The sequence below is a fragment of the Pithys albifrons genome, chromosome 6, assembly GCF_047495875.1.
Source record: "Pithys albifrons albifrons isolate INPA30051 chromosome 6, PitAlb_v1, whole genome shotgun sequence".
In the NCBI taxonomy this organism is placed as follows: Eukaryota; Metazoa; Chordata; class Aves; order Passeriformes; family Thamnophilidae; genus Pithys; species Pithys albifrons.
In genome coordinates, this window is record NC_092463.1 from 11,014,067 (window position 1) to 11,032,218 (window position 18,152).

Sequence of the window (18,152 nt, forward strand, 5' to 3'; positions counted from 1 at the left end):
CATCCCTGAATAAGGGATGCTGGCGGCTGCCTGCCCCACTGAGACCATCTCCATTCTCAGGCTTGGAAGCACACAAAGCTCTCACACCAGAGAACCTGCTGGCAGAAAACAGACACACACACTCATACACACACACACACACACAGAGACATACACATACACAGACACACACACACGAAAGTGCTGCTGCGGACGCGCAGCCCGCCCTCCCCGCGGCGAATGTGCCGCTACGGGCCGCCGCTCGGCCCAACCTTCCTGCGCGGCTCCGCGCGGCCCTGCCCACGTCGGAGCGCGCGGGCGCCGCGGGGTGGGCGTGGCCGGGGCAGCTCCGAGAGACGCGCCGGGCCGGGGGAGGAGGAGCGGGAGCCGGATCGGGATCGGGATTGGGGATCGGCCCTTCCCTGCCGCCGCCGGGGCGAGGCCGGGGCACAGCGGGGCGGGAGGTGGCTGGGCCCGGCCCATGGACCGTCCGCGCCTGAGGCGGAGCCCGTGGAAGGAGCCGCTCGGCCGCGGGAGGCGGCGCGGGGCGGCTGAGCCCCGCTGAGCCCCGGGGCCTTCGCTTCGCCCCGTCCCGCCCGCGCCCCGCGCCCGCCGCCCAAGCGGCACCATGTCGGCCAAGGTGCGGCTGAAGCGGCTGGAGCAGCTGGTGCTGGACGGGCCGCAGCGGCACGACAGCGTGCTGAGCGTGGAGACCCTGCTCGACCTCCTGGTCGGCGTGTACGCCGAGTGCAGCCGCGACTCCCCGCTCCGCCGCGACCGATACGTGTCCGACTTCCTCGAGTGGGGTGAGCCCGGAGCGCCGGGGGCGAGTGGCGGGGGCTGCGAGGGGCGGCGGGCCGGGCCCGCACGGGGCTCCCGGCTGTGGCCGGAGACGCCGCCCCTGGATGCGGTGCCTCCCTGGGGAACACCCCCGCTGCCAGCCGGGCCTTGACCCTGCGGGTCTCCTCCCTCGGTCCCAGGCGAACCGTTTGGTAGCTGGCGGCAGGAAGAGCATCGGAGTGTCCTTGGCCTGAAACCATGCTCGGCTTAGCCCGAAATGTCAGGCTAATCCAGCGCTCCTCGGAGGGTTTCCTACCTGGGGGAGGGGAGAGCAGCAGGCTCGGGCTTTGAAATGCTGCTTCGGTGCCGGGTGGTTGCTCTGGAGAGAACGTGTGTGTGTATGTGTGTGTGTTTGTGTGTCGAAGAAACAAGGGTGCCCGTTCATCATGCAGTCATTTTTTAAATTCAGGTATGCTCCCGAAGGACAGAGCATTTCTAGGCAGCCTTTCTAAGACTTTTGTGTAATGGTTTCCTGCTCTTAAGCATCCTGATAAGGAGACATGTCCAGTAGTCTGGAGAGTGCTGACAAAAATAAATGTTTATATTTTTGGTAACACTTAGGATAAAAGTTTTCTATCCAATGTTACTTAGTTAAAGGCTATTAACTACAGCTATGTGGAGAGCAGAGATCCTTCCCTGCTGCATGTCTAAATGAATTTATGTTAAAACGGCCGTGGTGGCTGACTGGTTTATTCAGCCGAGTAAGTTATGAATAATAATAATAATGTATGATGAAGATGACTTAACTTCTCCTTGGAATAAGAATTGAAGAGGAGGGAGGAGAGATCATTGCTCACAAGTACATTGTCCCGTTTATCAGCTGTTCCATGAAAAAACCCCACCAAAACAACAAAAAAACAACCAGCAAAACAAAGGATTTCCTAAGGGAGAGGGAGGGGTAGATTTACTTCAGCAAATGCAAATGTGTGTCTTCAGCCCTACAGGCCAGAGCACTCACATGAGGGGACAGCTGGTTCTCCTTAATTTCTGTGGGGACCACCACTCTTTGTCATACACTAACAAACTAAGAGGATTCACTTCCTGGACTCTTCTATTGACGTCAATAATGCGATTGCCAACTGAATAATTAACTACTTTATCACATCTGCCCCGCAAGGCTGCAGCCTGGGGAGCATTGATTATTTGTTTTGTCGTGGGAGCTTTGTACATCTTCTGCAAAGTGCATTCAGGTTTTTTTGTTTTCAAGCTGATGGCTTGAACGAGTGAGCACCAGCAAACTGTTAAGTGTGATAGATCAGACTGCGAAGGTGCTTTGAGCACTGAAGTTGAGGAAAGGATTTGGGGCAGAATGATATACTTTTTCTATAGCACTGCTGGTGGCTGTGTCTTCCCGATTGATCCCGGCGTTGTCACTTTCAGTGTGATGGAGAGGCCGATTATCCAATTGTTTATAAAATTGCTTCTTTTAATTCTATTTATTGTGTTCACTGAATGTGAAAATGTTAACTGACGTGATGAAAAGTATAGTTCGCAATAAAAACAGTGTGTAGTTCCTACTGCAGTGTGGGATTACCCCGGTATAACAAAGTGCCCATTCAATAAATAATTGAAATGTATGTGAGCTACCATCTGGTGCTGCAGAGTAGGGATAAAAGTTTATAATCCAGACTCTTGATGGTAAGGGGGTGGGCCTATATCTGGACTGCTTTATAGTTGTGTTTCATCAACAAGGGATACCCTTGGAACCAATTACAGTTGATACTGTGTGCTCCTCCCTTTCCTTCAAGCTGTTAAAAGCAAATAAATGCCAGCAAGGAGACACCTTTTATCTGTGTCCTGATGCCCTCACAGTATGTTTCCACTGACAAGGAACTTGCTTCTGCCTCCAGCTAATAAGGAAAATATGCCAAACATGCTAATCTTCCTTATGTCATGATGTGTCTTAATTACAGCCTTATTCTCTGTTAGATGATATTCTGGACTGATGTGCTCAAGTTTTCTGTGCTGCTATGTGTATGCAGAAGCATGAGAGTATAGTTAAATATTTAGGATATACTTTGAAGACCAGTGTTTCTTTATCAACTGGAGACAGAAGGAATTTCCTTTTGACAAAATGGAGACTTATCACTGACAATGGAAATAAACTGCATAGGTATTAAGTTTTAATTAAGTTGAGCTGTATAACAAGCATTTCTTTACAATTATGGATTTAAAACTAGGTGTGAGGTATCACACATGTAAAATTCCCTTGCCATGATTCAGTGTGGCTAATGGACTTACTCTCATTCTTAATTGCCAAGAGAAAAGAGAGTTAAGGCGTGATAGTTGGGGCAGTGCTTTTTCTGGTGCAGAGGAGATGTAGTTGTGTGGCATAGTTCCTGGATGTGGATATCTCTGTTCTGTGGGCAGCATGATGGTGCACATATCCTGGAGATGATGGTTGCTGAAGAAGAGAAATAGGGAGTCCAGAAAATTAAGCCCCACGTTTATCCTGTGAGACTTGGGCCAACTTGTCCCTATTCAACATCTATGGAAGCCTCACACCTTACCTGCAGAGGCTGGTGAGCTCCAGATGGTGAATGCCATTGCTTCTGTCCTAAAAATCCCACTGCTGCTTCCTGGCAGTCCTGCCACAGGCTTATTTCTTCAAAATCTTCTTCCTATTTGCTAACCATATAAGAGTAGAGGGTGTGGCTGTTTGCCTTGAGGCAGCTTGTGGCTTCCATTGCTTTACAAATGTAAGAATCTGCCATTTTAACCTTGGCAATTATAGCTTTCCCATGGTGAATGGAGCTTTCAAACTCACTATTTCTCCCTGTAATGCATGTATAATACACATATCTTTATGCCAAGGATCTTTGGAGAAGAGTTACCAGAGTTGAAAGTGAGGAGTCCAAAATCCTCTTCTTCTAGTTATTTTTATTTGTATTTCTGTTGAAAGAGCCCACCCAGTTGATTATTACTATATTGTTTATGTAATAGATATTGAAATAATGCTCAGTATTCTTAGCAGGAACTGAATCCAAATCTTTTAGATAACAGACACATGTCTACATGTTCAGAAAGAATTTCCCACATCTGTGCTCAGTATCTTCTAAGCTGTTGCTGCATCTGCTGCTCTTGGAGTGAGAAATTCTGAGGAATCCTAGAAGTGAGGAGTCCTGTTTATTTTAGTTTGTTTTGCTCATTCTTCTCTGCAAGTAAGCCTACCTGAAGCCATTAGCAAGCACAGAGGAGGCTGCGTGTCCTTTGTACATATCTGATGCCAGTGCCTGGATTCTGTGGGATGGTACTGTCCATGTGCTGCAGAGAGTCCTCCTAAGAGACTCTTCCTGCAAAAATTGTGTGCTGTACTTGTTTAACCTGACAAGGAGAGAAGTACAGGAGTGCTGAAGCAGCATGGCTGCAGCTCAGGTGCCTGTGCACCATCTGTCCTTTAGCTTTCAGGTACAGTGTGTTCCTCCCTATGGAGCCTCTTCTTCTGTCATACTGAGGCATCTGAATCTTGCATAATCCTGTGCTAGAGTGGCTGCTCCCAGGGCACCTTGCTGGCTGGCATCACACTTAGCTGATCTGACATCACCTTGTTTTTCAGGAGTTATCTTAGTTGGCTGTGGCTGGTGCTCACTGCCCCTTACTTCCAGTCAGCAAGGACTGGTGCAACCGGCTGCTCTGTTTTTGGACAGCTACTTGGCACAGTTTGCAGCCAGTAGGCAACTGCGTTCAGAGAAGTCTCACAGGAATGGGCCTTATTTGTATTCAAAATTATCTTGGTGCTGCACAGCCTCTCTTACTCCAGCCTTTGTTTCCTCTGACCCTGTGTCGCACTCCTGGCATGATACAGAGGGCAGGGTGGCACATGTCCCCATATACTTCAGTCAGTGTTGTCTCACTCCTGGACTATGTACTGTCTGGTTCTCTCTGTGAGGCCATCTCAAAACTGATATCAGAGTGGTTTAGACTGATCTGAAATATGTTTGGTTTTACTTGAAGCAGGTGCATGAGATACTTCTGTGGACTGTTTCTCCTGATGTGTTATGAGCTGTTTGTTTGAATGCTGACTTCTGTTTTGTGTTCCCAGTTGGTGCAAGATCTGCTACTCAGCCAGAGTGGTGTTCTGCTTTTGGATGGTGGTGGGGTTGGGTTTTTTTGTCTGTGTGTTTGGTTTTATTTTTTTCCTGAGAGAACTTTTAAGGGGGCTAAAGCTATGGGGAAAAGGAAGATTGCAGATGATTAGCACAAGTAGACTGGCTAGACACCTTCTGCCGAGCTCTTGAAGACAGTCTAGTGTAATACAGTGGATGCTCTTGTAGTAACTACAATATGTTCCCACTGTGGATTAGAGGACAGAAAAATGTACACGCCGAGTGCTCAAAGCAACCTCTAACCTAGCTCTGAGCTGCCACTTTTGGGTACATACCTGTTACACTTGAGGCTGGGCCATAGATGGAAAAAATCATGCACAGAGCATTTACCAGGGAGGCTGCTGCTGTGCTGGTGCAGTGATTCACAGCTTTGGTTCGCTGTTGGGACTCGTGCTTCAGGTTTGGATCTTGCTGCTTGGAGGGGCTCTGTCAATTTTGCAAGTCGACTCACAGGCCTACTTTATCCTCCTTCCAGTTCTGCTTAAAGAGGCACCTTAACCTTTCAAATAAAAGAGTACCTGATGAGGAAGGGGAGAACTTTGCAGGATGGCCTTTCTGTCAGAATAGTACCAAGCTTGCTCTCTGCCTGAAAGCAGTTGTATTCAGAAGTGTAGATGTGGCCCTTAGAAAAGATCTGCCCAGCCTGCATTAGAGCATCTTCAAAATGAGCTACAGGGTGGACTTAGTCTTCTGACTGCCACAGTTGCTGAGGTACTAGAAAAAATGGTAGGTAAGGGCAGGTGCAGAATATGTGGGTGAGTGTGTTGCTGGTATAGGAGGCAGAAATGATCCTTAAGTATTTCTGAGATGACCTTAGAGTTGTTGAACTTTGAGCTTTGCTTATGAGGATCTTTTCTCTGTTCTTTTGGGGTTACACCAAGAAAAACTGTCACTTGATAACATGTCATGTCTCTTGACTTGAGGGCTTAAATTCCTCTCTTCTTACCCTTTGGCACTCCTTCCCCCTCCCCTGCTTGCAAAAATACACATAAAAAGCCAGAAAGGGACCTCAGGCTCTGCCAGCTCGTATAATGTCCTTGTCTGTGCAGGCAAAAGCTGTGCAGTGAGGAATAAGCCTGTTGGCCACGTGTGTGAAATGACTGAGGCTGGATAATGAAGACAGCTGATGAACAAGAAAACTGAATTTCGGATTTTGGCTAAATGTCCTCTACTCCCATTCTCTGTCCACCAAAGACTGTTATGATCCCTTCTACCAGAGCTGGTGGCAGGAGGGTGTGGATTGAGGGCCCACCCGGGCAGGACACAGCTGCAGGTGTCCTGCAGAGGTTCTCGGAAGGCGAGTGGTGGTGGTGATTATGGTTTCTTTGTGCAGTGTGGATGCTGCTGGAACCCTTTCCTGTTCCAGAAGGCTTTCCTTTGGTCAGATAAGTTGCATCATACCTTGGATCACCTTTGCTAATGAAGTCTTAGTGTGAGCATGGCTACCAAATCCCAGTCTCCTGAGTTCTCTGCTTTGATTAAACTGGTTTTGTTATTTTCAAAAATGTATGTTAGCATTAGTTCCTGTTGAAGTGACCCAAACTGCCATGTTGGCTTTGACAGCATTGTAGTCAGGGCTAATGACCTGAGGGCATGAGGTTCAAACCCTCCTGCTGTGTGATGGTGGACTCTTTACAGTACATCTGTTTCAATTGCTATTTTTCAAATGAGGCAATATCTTTTAATGACTTTTTCTGTAAAACTTTATGCAGTGAAACACTGACACTGATGAACTGGTGCCATCATGTTTTAGTAGTGGGAAAGCAACATGGTCTGGAGGATGAGAGATCCATTGGAATGTGCTTTTAAAATGACAGGCTCCTATCTGAAGCTTGTCTTTTGTCCTATAGAAGGAAGTCAGTATCGCTTTTCTGTGGATAAAGGTGCTAATAAATAGCACCGGTCTTTAGTGGGGGCTTGAGGAATTATGTGGTGTGTTAAAGGCTCTAATCCGTATTTTGCATTTGAATTTTGTTTATCTGTGAAAACTCAGGGGTAAATAACTCACTGATAAATTTATCATCATATAGGAAAAAATATGTGCAACTAGGATTTTCTCACTGGTATATAAGGCATCCATAAACTAACAATTTTTCTGACTTGTTTCACCTGCAAATCTAAATTATTTTCTTACTGATCTGTCACATATTAAGATCCAATATTTTGGAAAAAAATTAATTAATATACATCCTTAAAACTGCCATGGTTGGCAGAGTGATGCATGATCAGTGGAAATGGCTTGGAAGTCAGTTTACTCAGCAAATCCAGTATAATGAACTTTTTTATCAAACTAAGTTGAACTAACCTATTTTTGCACACAATTCACGTGTGGGAGTGAGTCAGTTTCTTCCACACCTACTAGAACAAATGATTTTAGCTGCGTGAATCAGAACTGAGGAGACTTGTTTCATTAGCTTCTTTTAGCAAGTTGCTTTTACTTTATGGTTCTAAATTGTTTCAGGTTTTAGAAATGATCTGTAGTTGAGATTAGCTGGGAATGTTAAACTACAGATTCTTAACATTTATAAAAATTTTATTTTATGCCTTGCATGTGATTTGAAGCTATTAATTCAAGCTGGTTTAGATGGGTGTTAGAAAAAGGAAGAATTATAATATTTATCCTTAACAGTTGCAAATTTGTGTGAGCCATTAACAGAATAGGATTAGGAAAAGTTTTATGGGTTCATCTTTTTCATTACCCAAGTATGAAAGGATTAATAGGATGATGGACAACAAACCAATATTTTAGAAAAGTAGAAGGTGCTTGTTAAAGCTTTTTACTGTATTGTTGCCTTTGATAATGCTTTAAACGGAGTGGAGCTGAATTTCCTAGGTCTTTCATAAGGTACACTTGAGAACTCCAATGTATTCTCAGTGCAGTTACCAAAGGGCTCAATAATATATCTCAGTGAAGCTTTAGATTTTGTGATGTTTTGTTTTCATTTTTTTTTAAGAAAAGAGATTTAACTTTTAAAAGCTTCTGCAGGTCTAAGAATTTTTATATACATTTACTCTGTTGTTCACTGTGATCTGTTCATTTTAGCTATTTCTTAACACTAAAATCTTCCACTCTTATTTTTCTCATCAGCATATGCTGATTGCCAGAATGCCGAGCTTTCCTTTATAAGGATCTTGCTCACTATAATGAATGTAGCTTTCTTCAATAGGAAACTACACACTGTTTTCTTAAGCCCTGATTTTGCATAGGCCTCAGTAATCATGTCTGTAGATAGAGCCCATTCAGATTAAGTGTGTGCATCCATCATTTCCAGCTGAGGCCTTAGGCATCCCGAAGTGCCTGAGATCTTAATTTCTATCATTCATGTCATCAGGGTCTTAACACTGAGACCTGTTATTACTTAACCATGGCCTAAAGCTTCAAATGTGATTAGTATCTTTGGACACCCAATCTGAGACCTCTATAAAGGAGTCTGAGCTTTGGAAACTGGTGGGGAGTCTTCACCAAGTATTGAATCATTGAAAATGAATGGAATTTATTAATCAGACATGCATTAATGAAGGCTGAGGTATAGTTCTTAATTTGCTTAAGTGCATTGCCAGTGAGGGCTGAATATATAATATAGGTGCCTTTTGTAGAAGATGAGAAAAGATCAGAAGCAGCACCAATTCCAAATTCTTTTCATGATTTATAATTGTTCTCCAACGTAAAAATAAACATGGATAATTGCTTTGTGAAGTCCTATTTGAAATGTATTTGTGCCAGTTTAGTTAAACATGCATGTTCAGGGTTTTAGAAAAGTCTGTACTAAATTCTGTCTGGATTTTTAATTCAGCTTAAATGTGGGTTATATTGTTCTAATTGTCATCAAACAAGTAGGTGAAAGATAAAGTGGCAAGTAAGATGACACCTGTTTTAAACTCACTTATGTAGATATGTGGAAGTCAGTCTTAAAAGTTGCACCTACTCTGGCAATATTGTACTTTTTTTGTGACTCTGTAGTCTGTGGGATGTGGATTCATTCTTTTTACAGGTGGTATAACTTTACCCAAAATACAGCGACCACTATAGAAGTATGGGGGTTTTTTGTACATTATGATTTTCCTGCTAGTAGTGGTCCCTTAGCCTAAGAATTAAACTCTGTGCCTTCCCTGGACAGACAAAATCTGCCCTCATCTGAGGAAGGACAAGATTTCTAGTAATTTCTTGGTAATACTTGTGGAGGATCTGAAAGCTTTTTCCCACTCTTCAGGAATTCCTCTGTCCCTGCTTCCCCTCTTGCTTCTTCCAGAGGTCTGTGTGCACCTGGGGGGTGGATGAGGGTTATTCCCATTGCCTTGCACACCTTTGGATTTCTGCTGTAGTCACAACATGACTACTGTGACTACGTCAAAAGTTGGCTTCTTCCTGGAGCTTTTCTGTGTGCTCCAGCTTCATTGCTGCCCCTGTGACTTGGATTATCAATGCAGAAAGCTGGAGTGTTCTGAGTGTATTTCTGTTTTACTGTAATTAAGGCAGAGTAGAAACAGCAGGAGGGTGACTTCAGGCATGAAGATCCTATTATATCGTTTTGAAATATGCTCCCAAAGGTTTTCTTTTTAACATGCACATTTATTCTTTAAGTTCAGCTCTTTCTTCTGAGAGCATTAGTTAGGTCGCAATGTATTGTTTCCTTCACCCCCATTTCTGTGTGTGGTGTCTGTGTGGCTGGGCTCTCCTCTCTTATTAGCCCTGAGAGGTGGGTGCCCAGTGTGCAAGCTCTGCAGGCTCTGTCTGTTCCTCGAGTCTGGATCCAAAGGAGAACAGCAAATGTGTTTTTCCTACAGTTAGGTGTACTCAAGTAAGAAGTTCCTATTGAAAATTTTAAATTAAGGATTTAAATTGTAAATTATGTATAATAATATATTATTATATATAACACAGTATTAATAATATTATTAATAATAAATTCAAAAATTTAAAATTAGGTTTCTATGTCTGAGGGTTTGCATTATGTCTGTGTGAAATGGGAGTGTAGTGTCTGGCCACATTTTCTTTCTTTTTAGTTTGTATGTTTTTTAAGCCAAGGAGGGGATCTCACTGTGCTCTTGCTATCAGTGGTTCCTCTTAGGGTGGTTTCCTTGCCCTGAAATGCTCTCAAGTTAGTCACCCTAAAGAAAACTACATTTTTGTGATTCAGAACCTCACCCCATGTGACTTCCCTCAGGAGGCTGTGAGAAGAAAAGGTTTACATGTGCAAGAGGCTAAAAGTGATCTGCATGTCCTAATGGAGTAAGTGGTGGCTGGTAACTGCCAGATGTTGGGTTACAGTGCGCAGTGAAGGCTGGAGCCTGTGCTGTTTAATCTTTCTTGCCTTTTATGGGTAACATGGTATTTTTCCTAAACTCACAACACTTATCTTTCAGAGTAGATTTTTTGAGAAGCTGCAGATCAGTTGTGTCACAGAGAAGAAGCACAAACATTTTCTTTCCAGACCAGCTTTACTCGTTGTTGTAAAATGCCCTAATCGTGTGGCAACATATGGCTGCATAGTGGAGTTAAGTTTGACTGCGTTAAATTACTCTGTTATGTAACTGAAGATTTCCATTACCTGTAAGTTCAGCCTTTGGTTTCCCGAACAGTTAATGTTTAAGTTGGGAATAATGACAACATACCTGTGGTCCTGCTGGCCTGGTACTGCGGTCCTGCTGGCCTGGTACTGCAGATAACACAGGACAACATACGGTGGAGGTGCCTGACTGGAGGCAGTATCAGGCCCACACGGTGTCTTTATCTTACCCTTAGAAGTATTTACTGGTTATTAAGGCAACTGAACTGTGGTTGTCACTGTGTTTGTTATTGTGGGCCAGCAGGATTTACTGGATTGGATATAGTGGTGTACCAACAGGGCTCTACTGGTCAGGCTTGACCCAAGCAGGCAACACTCAGCCAGGTCTACATGTGTGGCCGGAAATAAACCTTGTGAATCCTGAAGTTGACTCTATCCGATGTGAATTATAAAGATAAAAAACCTGGCATTTTGAGAAGGAGGGGAGGGGGAGAATTTTAATTAAAAAAATTAAAATTTGGTGATGGAGAAGCTTTTACTGCCCTTAGGAGAGGTCTTTGCAGAATCGCCCTCAGCATTAAAGGTATGCATGGATCTGAGTGGCTCAGATCAGGAGCAGAAGTGCTGAAAGAATCAGAGCTATAGGTTGTCTAGGTATAACCTTCCTGTTCTTGTGGGTGGTATTAAACATTGTAAAGATTGTGTTTACTGCTTTGGGCAATTGTTCTGGGTGGGGATAGCAGATACTACATTCTATCCTTCACCTTTTGCATACCAGCATTTTACTTCCTTCACACTGTGAAACCTCACAAAGTTCATCATGACAAGTGTGAAGTCTTGCACTGTGGAGCTGTACAAGCTGGGGAATGACCAACCAGAAAACAGCCTTGCAGAAAAAGATTTGGGGATCCTGGTAAACAATTAGTTGGAAAAGTCAGTGGTGCATCACTGTAGAAACAGAAGCTGCCTGTGTGCAGTACTGCATCTGTGAGAGTGTAGCTAGAGGCTGAGGGAAGTGGTTATTCTTCTCTTTGCACTAATTCTGAGGCCTTTTCTGGAGTACTTTGTCTACTTTTGGACTTCCAGTACAGAAAAACCACTGGGAAACTGAAGTGAGTCTGGCAGTAACCACTGGTGTGGTTGGAGGCCTGAACTATGTGATGAGCAATAAAAGCCTGAGATATGTGAGGCTGGTCAGCCTGGAGAAGGGGAGTCTGATCCTCAGCTGTCAGATGTGTATGTGTGGTTAGGGAGGACAAAGAGAGACTTCCTGGGTGCACTGCCAAGAAGGAGATACAGTGGACACAGGCTATGGCAAGGAGGATTCTGACTGTTTGTAAGGGGGCACACAAGTTCTCCTTTTGAGGGTGGTCTGGCACTGGAAGTTATCCAGAAAGGTGATAGTATTTACATCCTAGGGTACAAACCTCAGCTGGACAGGACCTTGCATCACCTGATGGAATTTTGTTGTTAGCTTTGGGTAGGAGAGTGGACTCTGATCTCCAGAGATCCCTTCCAACCTAAATTTACTCTGTGATTCAGTATAATATTTTTTCCGGTGTTTGCAAATGTTTGTAACATCTAATAGAGAACAGTTGTTCTTCATACTTCTCAGAATGGAAAAAAACCCATGTGAAATAGAATCTTCTTGTAGCAGATAAAGAAGTCCACACAACTTGTACAAAGTTACTGTTAATTTTTTGATAATCTTAGGTGGTACCACAGTCTGAGCATAAGTATTGCCAAACCTTTTACTAAGCTTGTAAATGAAGGAAAGCTAAATTTTGTTCATGTTGTTCTGCCATGAATTTAAAGAAAGCACCAGTTTCCTCGTTCCTGGCGGAAAATTGCCAGAACAGGTTTTAAGAACTTTGCACCTGTGTTTTATGTCTAGTGCTTTTTCTCAGAAAAGTGTGGTTTCCTTATGTCTGGTTGTTAGCCTTGATAGCAGTTGAAGTATTTTAAAGCATTGTTCCATGGAGCTGTCAGAAGAGCCTGCAATCCCTGCATGGCTGCAAGCCTGAATCATCCTTTATGAAAAATACAGGTTTAGCAGTTCTGTGAGATACATTCTCATATCACAAAGGGATCTCTGTTTAGTAGGGTTCCAAATATCCTTGGATCTGACATTATAAGGAGTCTGCCTAAGCAGTTGCTAACAACAGGGTGAAACAAATCTTCCTCATAGTTCTAAAGATCTAATGGGAGATAGTAGCTGGGGTTTTTTTGCTTCCTCTGTAGAGTAAGAGCTTATGTGACTTACATGAAGTTGGACTTGCAATATGGATATTCTTTACTGATGATTGTACACTCAGCTAACCAAAGCACACAACAAATTCAGTGTTTCAAAATCATTTTGATATATGGAAAATAGCACAAGAAGTGCTGCCAGTGATGAGGATAACAATGTACAAATGGGGCAAACCCCAAGAAATAAATCCTTTATTAGTGGTGTGTTGTGCCTATAGGGTATTCTAAGTGCCACTTGACTTTCCATACAATGAATTTATATCTGTGTCTTTGAGTATGTTGCTTAGAGCAAACTCCTTGGAAAATAATAAGATTCTTCAAAATTCTCATATTCCTAAATGCCTGGAAGTCTGGTAGATATCCTTCTCAGAGAACATATACTGTCAGCTGTGTCAGGAAGGCATTAATTGACAGTACCATGTATTGTAATGGTCCACTGCCTTTCTAGGGCAAGGACTGTGTCTGTGAGCAGTTTATAATGTGTGTGAGTTTTCCCAAATAAACTTTTTTCAAAGTGTTGTGTAGTTGTTACAGATGCACACTTGAAGGTACCTTGAAAGAAAAAGCAGATAGTGAAGTAAAGGCAATAACTTCTTTTTGTGGACTGAGTCTTTCTGGTTAAAACTACTGAGAAATATCATTCTCATCCTCAAATGTCCTTAATTTCCTCTTTCATTTAATTATTCAGACTCTTCACTTCTCACTTCCTATTTGTATTTAGAGCAGGCACTTTGCAGTGGTGTCTTTAAAGCAGCAATGCCCACGTTGCAGCAGTGATCTTTTGTGTCAGTGTCTGTAATACGTCGTTGTGCACATGGGTAAGGATGGCTCGCTCTTCAAGTATACGCTTGAGAGCTACAGACTAAATAATAAAGAAAATGTGCTCCAGTAATTTACCTTCAGAGCTCTGTGGGAAGCTCTGTGGGGAGCTCTGAAATGGGTGACAGCTGGTGAAAGATAATGGATTATCTTTCTGCTAGAGGAAAGCATGGGCAAGACCTACTTCTTACTTCAATCTCCTTGCCCTCATCTCTCCCTCCCCCTTCATGTCCCATATAACATTAAGAACATGTCCTCTCCATTTTCTGAGGGACTTGGGTGGAGACTGCTAGTTATCACTTTCGTGTTTAAAAAATAAAATAAAAAAAATTAATTGGCAAGGAAATAAATTTAGGTGTGCATAACAATTCATGGAAGAGGAAATCTACACTGTCAGCTTGTAATCTGTTAACACATATCCAGAAATAGGTTGCTGAGGAGTCATAGTACTTGACTTAAAGTTTGTAGTATTGCAATAAAAAATAAGCAGGTACATGAATTAGAAAGGAGTGGGAAAAATACCATTTACAGTCCTAAATATTGATAAATATACTGCAAACATTGGTCAGGCCAGATGTCTTTGCCTGTGTTTCCTGAAGTACCTTTACTTTAAGGAAAACTTCAAAGTTGAACTTGCTTACTAAAATATTTGTAAAGCAAGATTTTGAAGGAGAGATAGAACTAATAGTCCTCAAAAAAACCCCAAAAACTTTTCTTATGAGATAATAAAGATTCTTACCAGACTTGGGTGTTTTGATCTGTTCAAATATCTTCATGTAAAAAACATGAGGCTCTGGGTTGACTTCTTGGTTCTTTGAAAATGCTTTTCTTGTAGAGTGGCTCTTTAGAAAATAATAATGTCTTGAATTTTAGGTTCATATAATACAGTTGTAAATACTTCTGGCTTCTTTTCTTCAGTTAAAATACAGCTGAACAATCGGTCGGGGTGAACTTTTGCCAGCAATTACACAAACTACTCTGCTCTTGTAAAATTTCTTAAAATAATTAGGTATATTTTTGTTCCTGTGTGAGGGTAACTACTGGTGCAGGCTGAGCACAGTAATAGAAATAGTGACAAAGTGACACTTGCTGCTCATGCAGATAATAAAAAGGAATAGTTTAACACATGACTGTTCCTGCTACTTCTTTTTAAAGATTTCATGGTCCTAGATTTCTTTTTTTAATGATGCTGCTATGGACTTGGGTTTAAAATTCAAATTATATGGGAAACAAGAGGTAAGCTTCCAGAAATTATTATAAAATGAAATTTTGTGGCTGTTAAGGTATTAACATTAAGACAGTTGCCAGAAGAACAGTCTTCAAGACTTTAAATCCTAGACAATTCAATCAACAAAAATGCAAGTTTATAAGCACAGCCTTCTTTCTCCTCAATGCTGCATTATACCTGTCTTACAGACCATTGCCACAAACTCGTGTTCTCTGTGTACCTGCCCCTAAGAACCAGATTGAAACTTGTATATTACTTTAAAACCGTGAAAATATGAAGAGATTAAAAACATTTTTGCTAATATTCATGTCCTTGCTGGATTCACAGTGGCAATCCAAAGGTGGAATGATTGAACAAGCAGTCCTGAGCACCCACTTCAGCATGTTAAAAAAAAAAAGAGGTGACCTAAGTGGCATATATATTATCCTAAGAGATGATAAAGTAAAAAAATAAAGATTACATCTTTTCTATTAGAGAATTCCAAAGGGTAGAAAAGGATTACATTCTCTCAGCTCTATAATACTAGCATCAAAAATGAAACTAGTTTGTCTGAACTACAGTATCAAGGATGAAAAATTTGACTGTCTTTATAAATTGTGGTTTGGGACTGAGTGTTCTTTTTAAAGTGAGTCAACGCAAGTGGAAAAAATTGCATAAGACCTAAAAGAATCACGGAATGGGCAAAGTAGCTGAGGTTTATTTAGATGACACTGGAGACAAATTAGTAAAGGAAAGTACTGTATTCCATGTGGGAAAAGAGAAGGGAATGGGGTATCCTGAAATGATGCACAAAGAGGTAGAAAGGCAACCATTTGGCTTTTTTCTGTGTAAATATTGACTGAATGTCTATACTAATTTACAGTTGCATTGAAATAATTCAAAGTATTTTGAAAATTGACTGAGGTGTCTTGTTCTACTTGTGGGCAGCTCTTCTTCTTGTGGTCTCCTCAAAGGCTGAGTACTGTCAGAAGATTTCTGGAAGGAAGCTGTTGCATCTTCACTGGTTCCTACTCTGGAAATGGAAAGCTGTTAAAGCACACCTATACTTGTAGGGGTTTCCAGCTGCATCTGTACTGGCATGCAGGTGCTCACCCTGGTGTTACACTGGAGCTTCCAAATGTTTGGTTGTTATTTCCAAGTATGAGTAAAGGCAAAGGTTGGAAGCCAGCAGAATGGAGCCTGAGGTATAGATGAAGATTGGAGATTGCCAGGGTACTACAAGCTTGTTCTGAATGTCCTTGTAATTGACTTTCTGTTTTGAAATCAGCACACCTGTCTGGATGGGCCGTAAGAGGAAGGAAAAGGAATTGTCCACCTTAAATGCACAGAAATAAATCTTGGGGCAAAACAATTTTACATGTGGTGCTTATTAAATAAAGATGGCATGCAGATAATCTCACACTGTAACTAAAGAGGAGTGTACAAAACTGAAAAGTTGGGTTCAAAATGACAATCTTAAAAGCAGAATGTTCCACTAGGTACTGCATCTGAGATAAAAACTTTTGGGATGATCCTCACTTGATCTGCCTCCCTTGAAAAGCTGAGGAGCGAGACACAAAGGTGCAAAGTGGTATTTACAACTGTGAGTGTAGTGATTGAACAGATTTTTGTTTCCTGCTGACTTTGAGTACACAAGAAAGAGGGAGAAAGCAGAACCTACCAATCTTGGACTGCTGCTGATCATGCTGGAGTGTGCAGTAGAGGGGGGAATGTTCTAAATTGGAATGTTAGTGTGGAGGATAAAGCTTCCAGCAGCCTGCAGGAGGTTTGGGAATGCCTCATGCGTGGCCATTAAACAGCCCATCATGTGGGCTGGCAGTCTGTTGAGAGCTTTTCTACAATCATAATCCAGAAACTGGATTTAACAATTTTTGAAAGATATCACAGCAAAGATGTTAGGAAAAGATGGGCTATAAATACTAAACAAAACAAAAACTGTTCTTTGATACACAGAATACTGAGATAAGGGTAAAGAGTTCATTCAGTGTACTGTACATAAATTAGCAAAAATTTGGATAGGAAAGTGAGATAAAATTGCAGAATGAGTGGGAGAGAAGAAGGAAGAACTTCATCCTGCCTTTACCAGAGAAAGCTGAATTTATAATTCTTGGAGCCTTGGAAATGTCTCTAGGAAAAGGCATGGTTTCTATTTTTAGGTTCTTGTTCTGTATGCTTTGCATATATATATGATGTTAAAGCTCTTTAGTCATGCTCTAAATCAGTTAGATTTTAAAAATTCACTCCTAACTGTTTTAAGATTTGACTTCCCTCAGGACAACTTTTTGATTGAAAGAACAGTTTAAAAATTGGGACATGCATAAACTGTCATGTATTTAATATTCTAAATTATCATTTATGCAAAATGTTTTCTTTCAGGGGCATACAATGTGTGCAAAAAACCAAACCCTCTTTCCACGCAAGCTGTAAATGGATTTTTTTTTAATTTAAGAGCACGCGTTATGATCTTGGGCAGTTTGAAACATCAGACTAATTAGTTGATGCTAGCAAACCAAAAACTGAAAATGGACAATATTCTAAAACAGAATTGTGCAGGCTTCTTCATTTATTTCCTAATAGTGACATTTTGGGGATTTTTTTTGTTTGGTTTGGTTTTTAGGTTTTTTGAGGGGAAGGTGAAGGCGGGGGTGGTTGAGCCATGAGCACTTATAAAAAAAATGTCCTGTTAATGATTCATGTACTATACAATTTGACTCCATTTTTAGAAATCTGCATCTAAGGCCAGGTTGTGGATTTCTTCATAGTTTTCCAGTAGATTCTCCCCTGCCTCCATGGTAAAAATTGAGACCTTCCTTATCCATTAGTAGTATATGGAAAGCCTGGGGATAGGTACAGACAAATTGTGAAATAAGCTGAGACAGTATCAGACATTAAGGAAAAGTTGCACAGTGAGATTGGAAGCACGTTGCCTTATCTGGATAAAGTTTTCATCACATCTTGGAAGGCTGAGAGATGGATTTATCCTGTCTGAGCAAGGATGTGTCAGGAATGTCCTGACATGCCCTCTGGAGGTGTGCTTGCCTTCTGAATACCCCAAAACACAGTGATTGTTCTGTTACAGGTGGCTGGCCATGCCCCTCATGGTTGCCCTGTGTTTGTTGGGTGTGACCTTTAGCACCTGGAGTCAGTGAAAATAGTGCTGCTGTTACTGGTTGTCCACTTTCTTGCTCCCAGCTGGTAGAATTGGAATGAATAGATCAAGACAGAATGGCCTTGGCTCTAGAGCTCCTGGTCTAGAGAAGGAACTGAAGAAGTGAGTGATTTCAATAATAAAAAAGCCACTCTGAGCCATCCACTATAATGTGTAGCAAATAATAGCATGAGACTTGTTAATATTCTCTGCAGATTTAAAGACAATCCCCCTCTTCTCTGCTTTTGAATAACTTGAGCTACTCCAAATATTCT

General features: G+C 42.0%; 1 protein-coding gene across 7 annotated transcripts in view; it reads left to right on the forward strand.

Moving 5' to 3' along the window:
* Nucleotides 1-324: 324 nt before the first annotated feature.
* Nucleotides 325-18,152, forward strand: part of CDC42BPB (CDC42 binding protein kinase beta) — a 96,757-nt gene continuing 78,929 nt past the window's right edge. For all 7 annotated transcript variants that reach the window (XM_071557464.1, XM_071557465.1, XM_071557467.1 and 4 more), the window contains exon 1: nt 325-785. In XM_071557464.1, the coding sequence (XP_071413565.1) occupies nt 608-785 (178 nt within the window). In that variant the 5' untranslated portion in view covers nt 325-607. The remainder of the gene's footprint in view (nt 786-18,152) is intronic.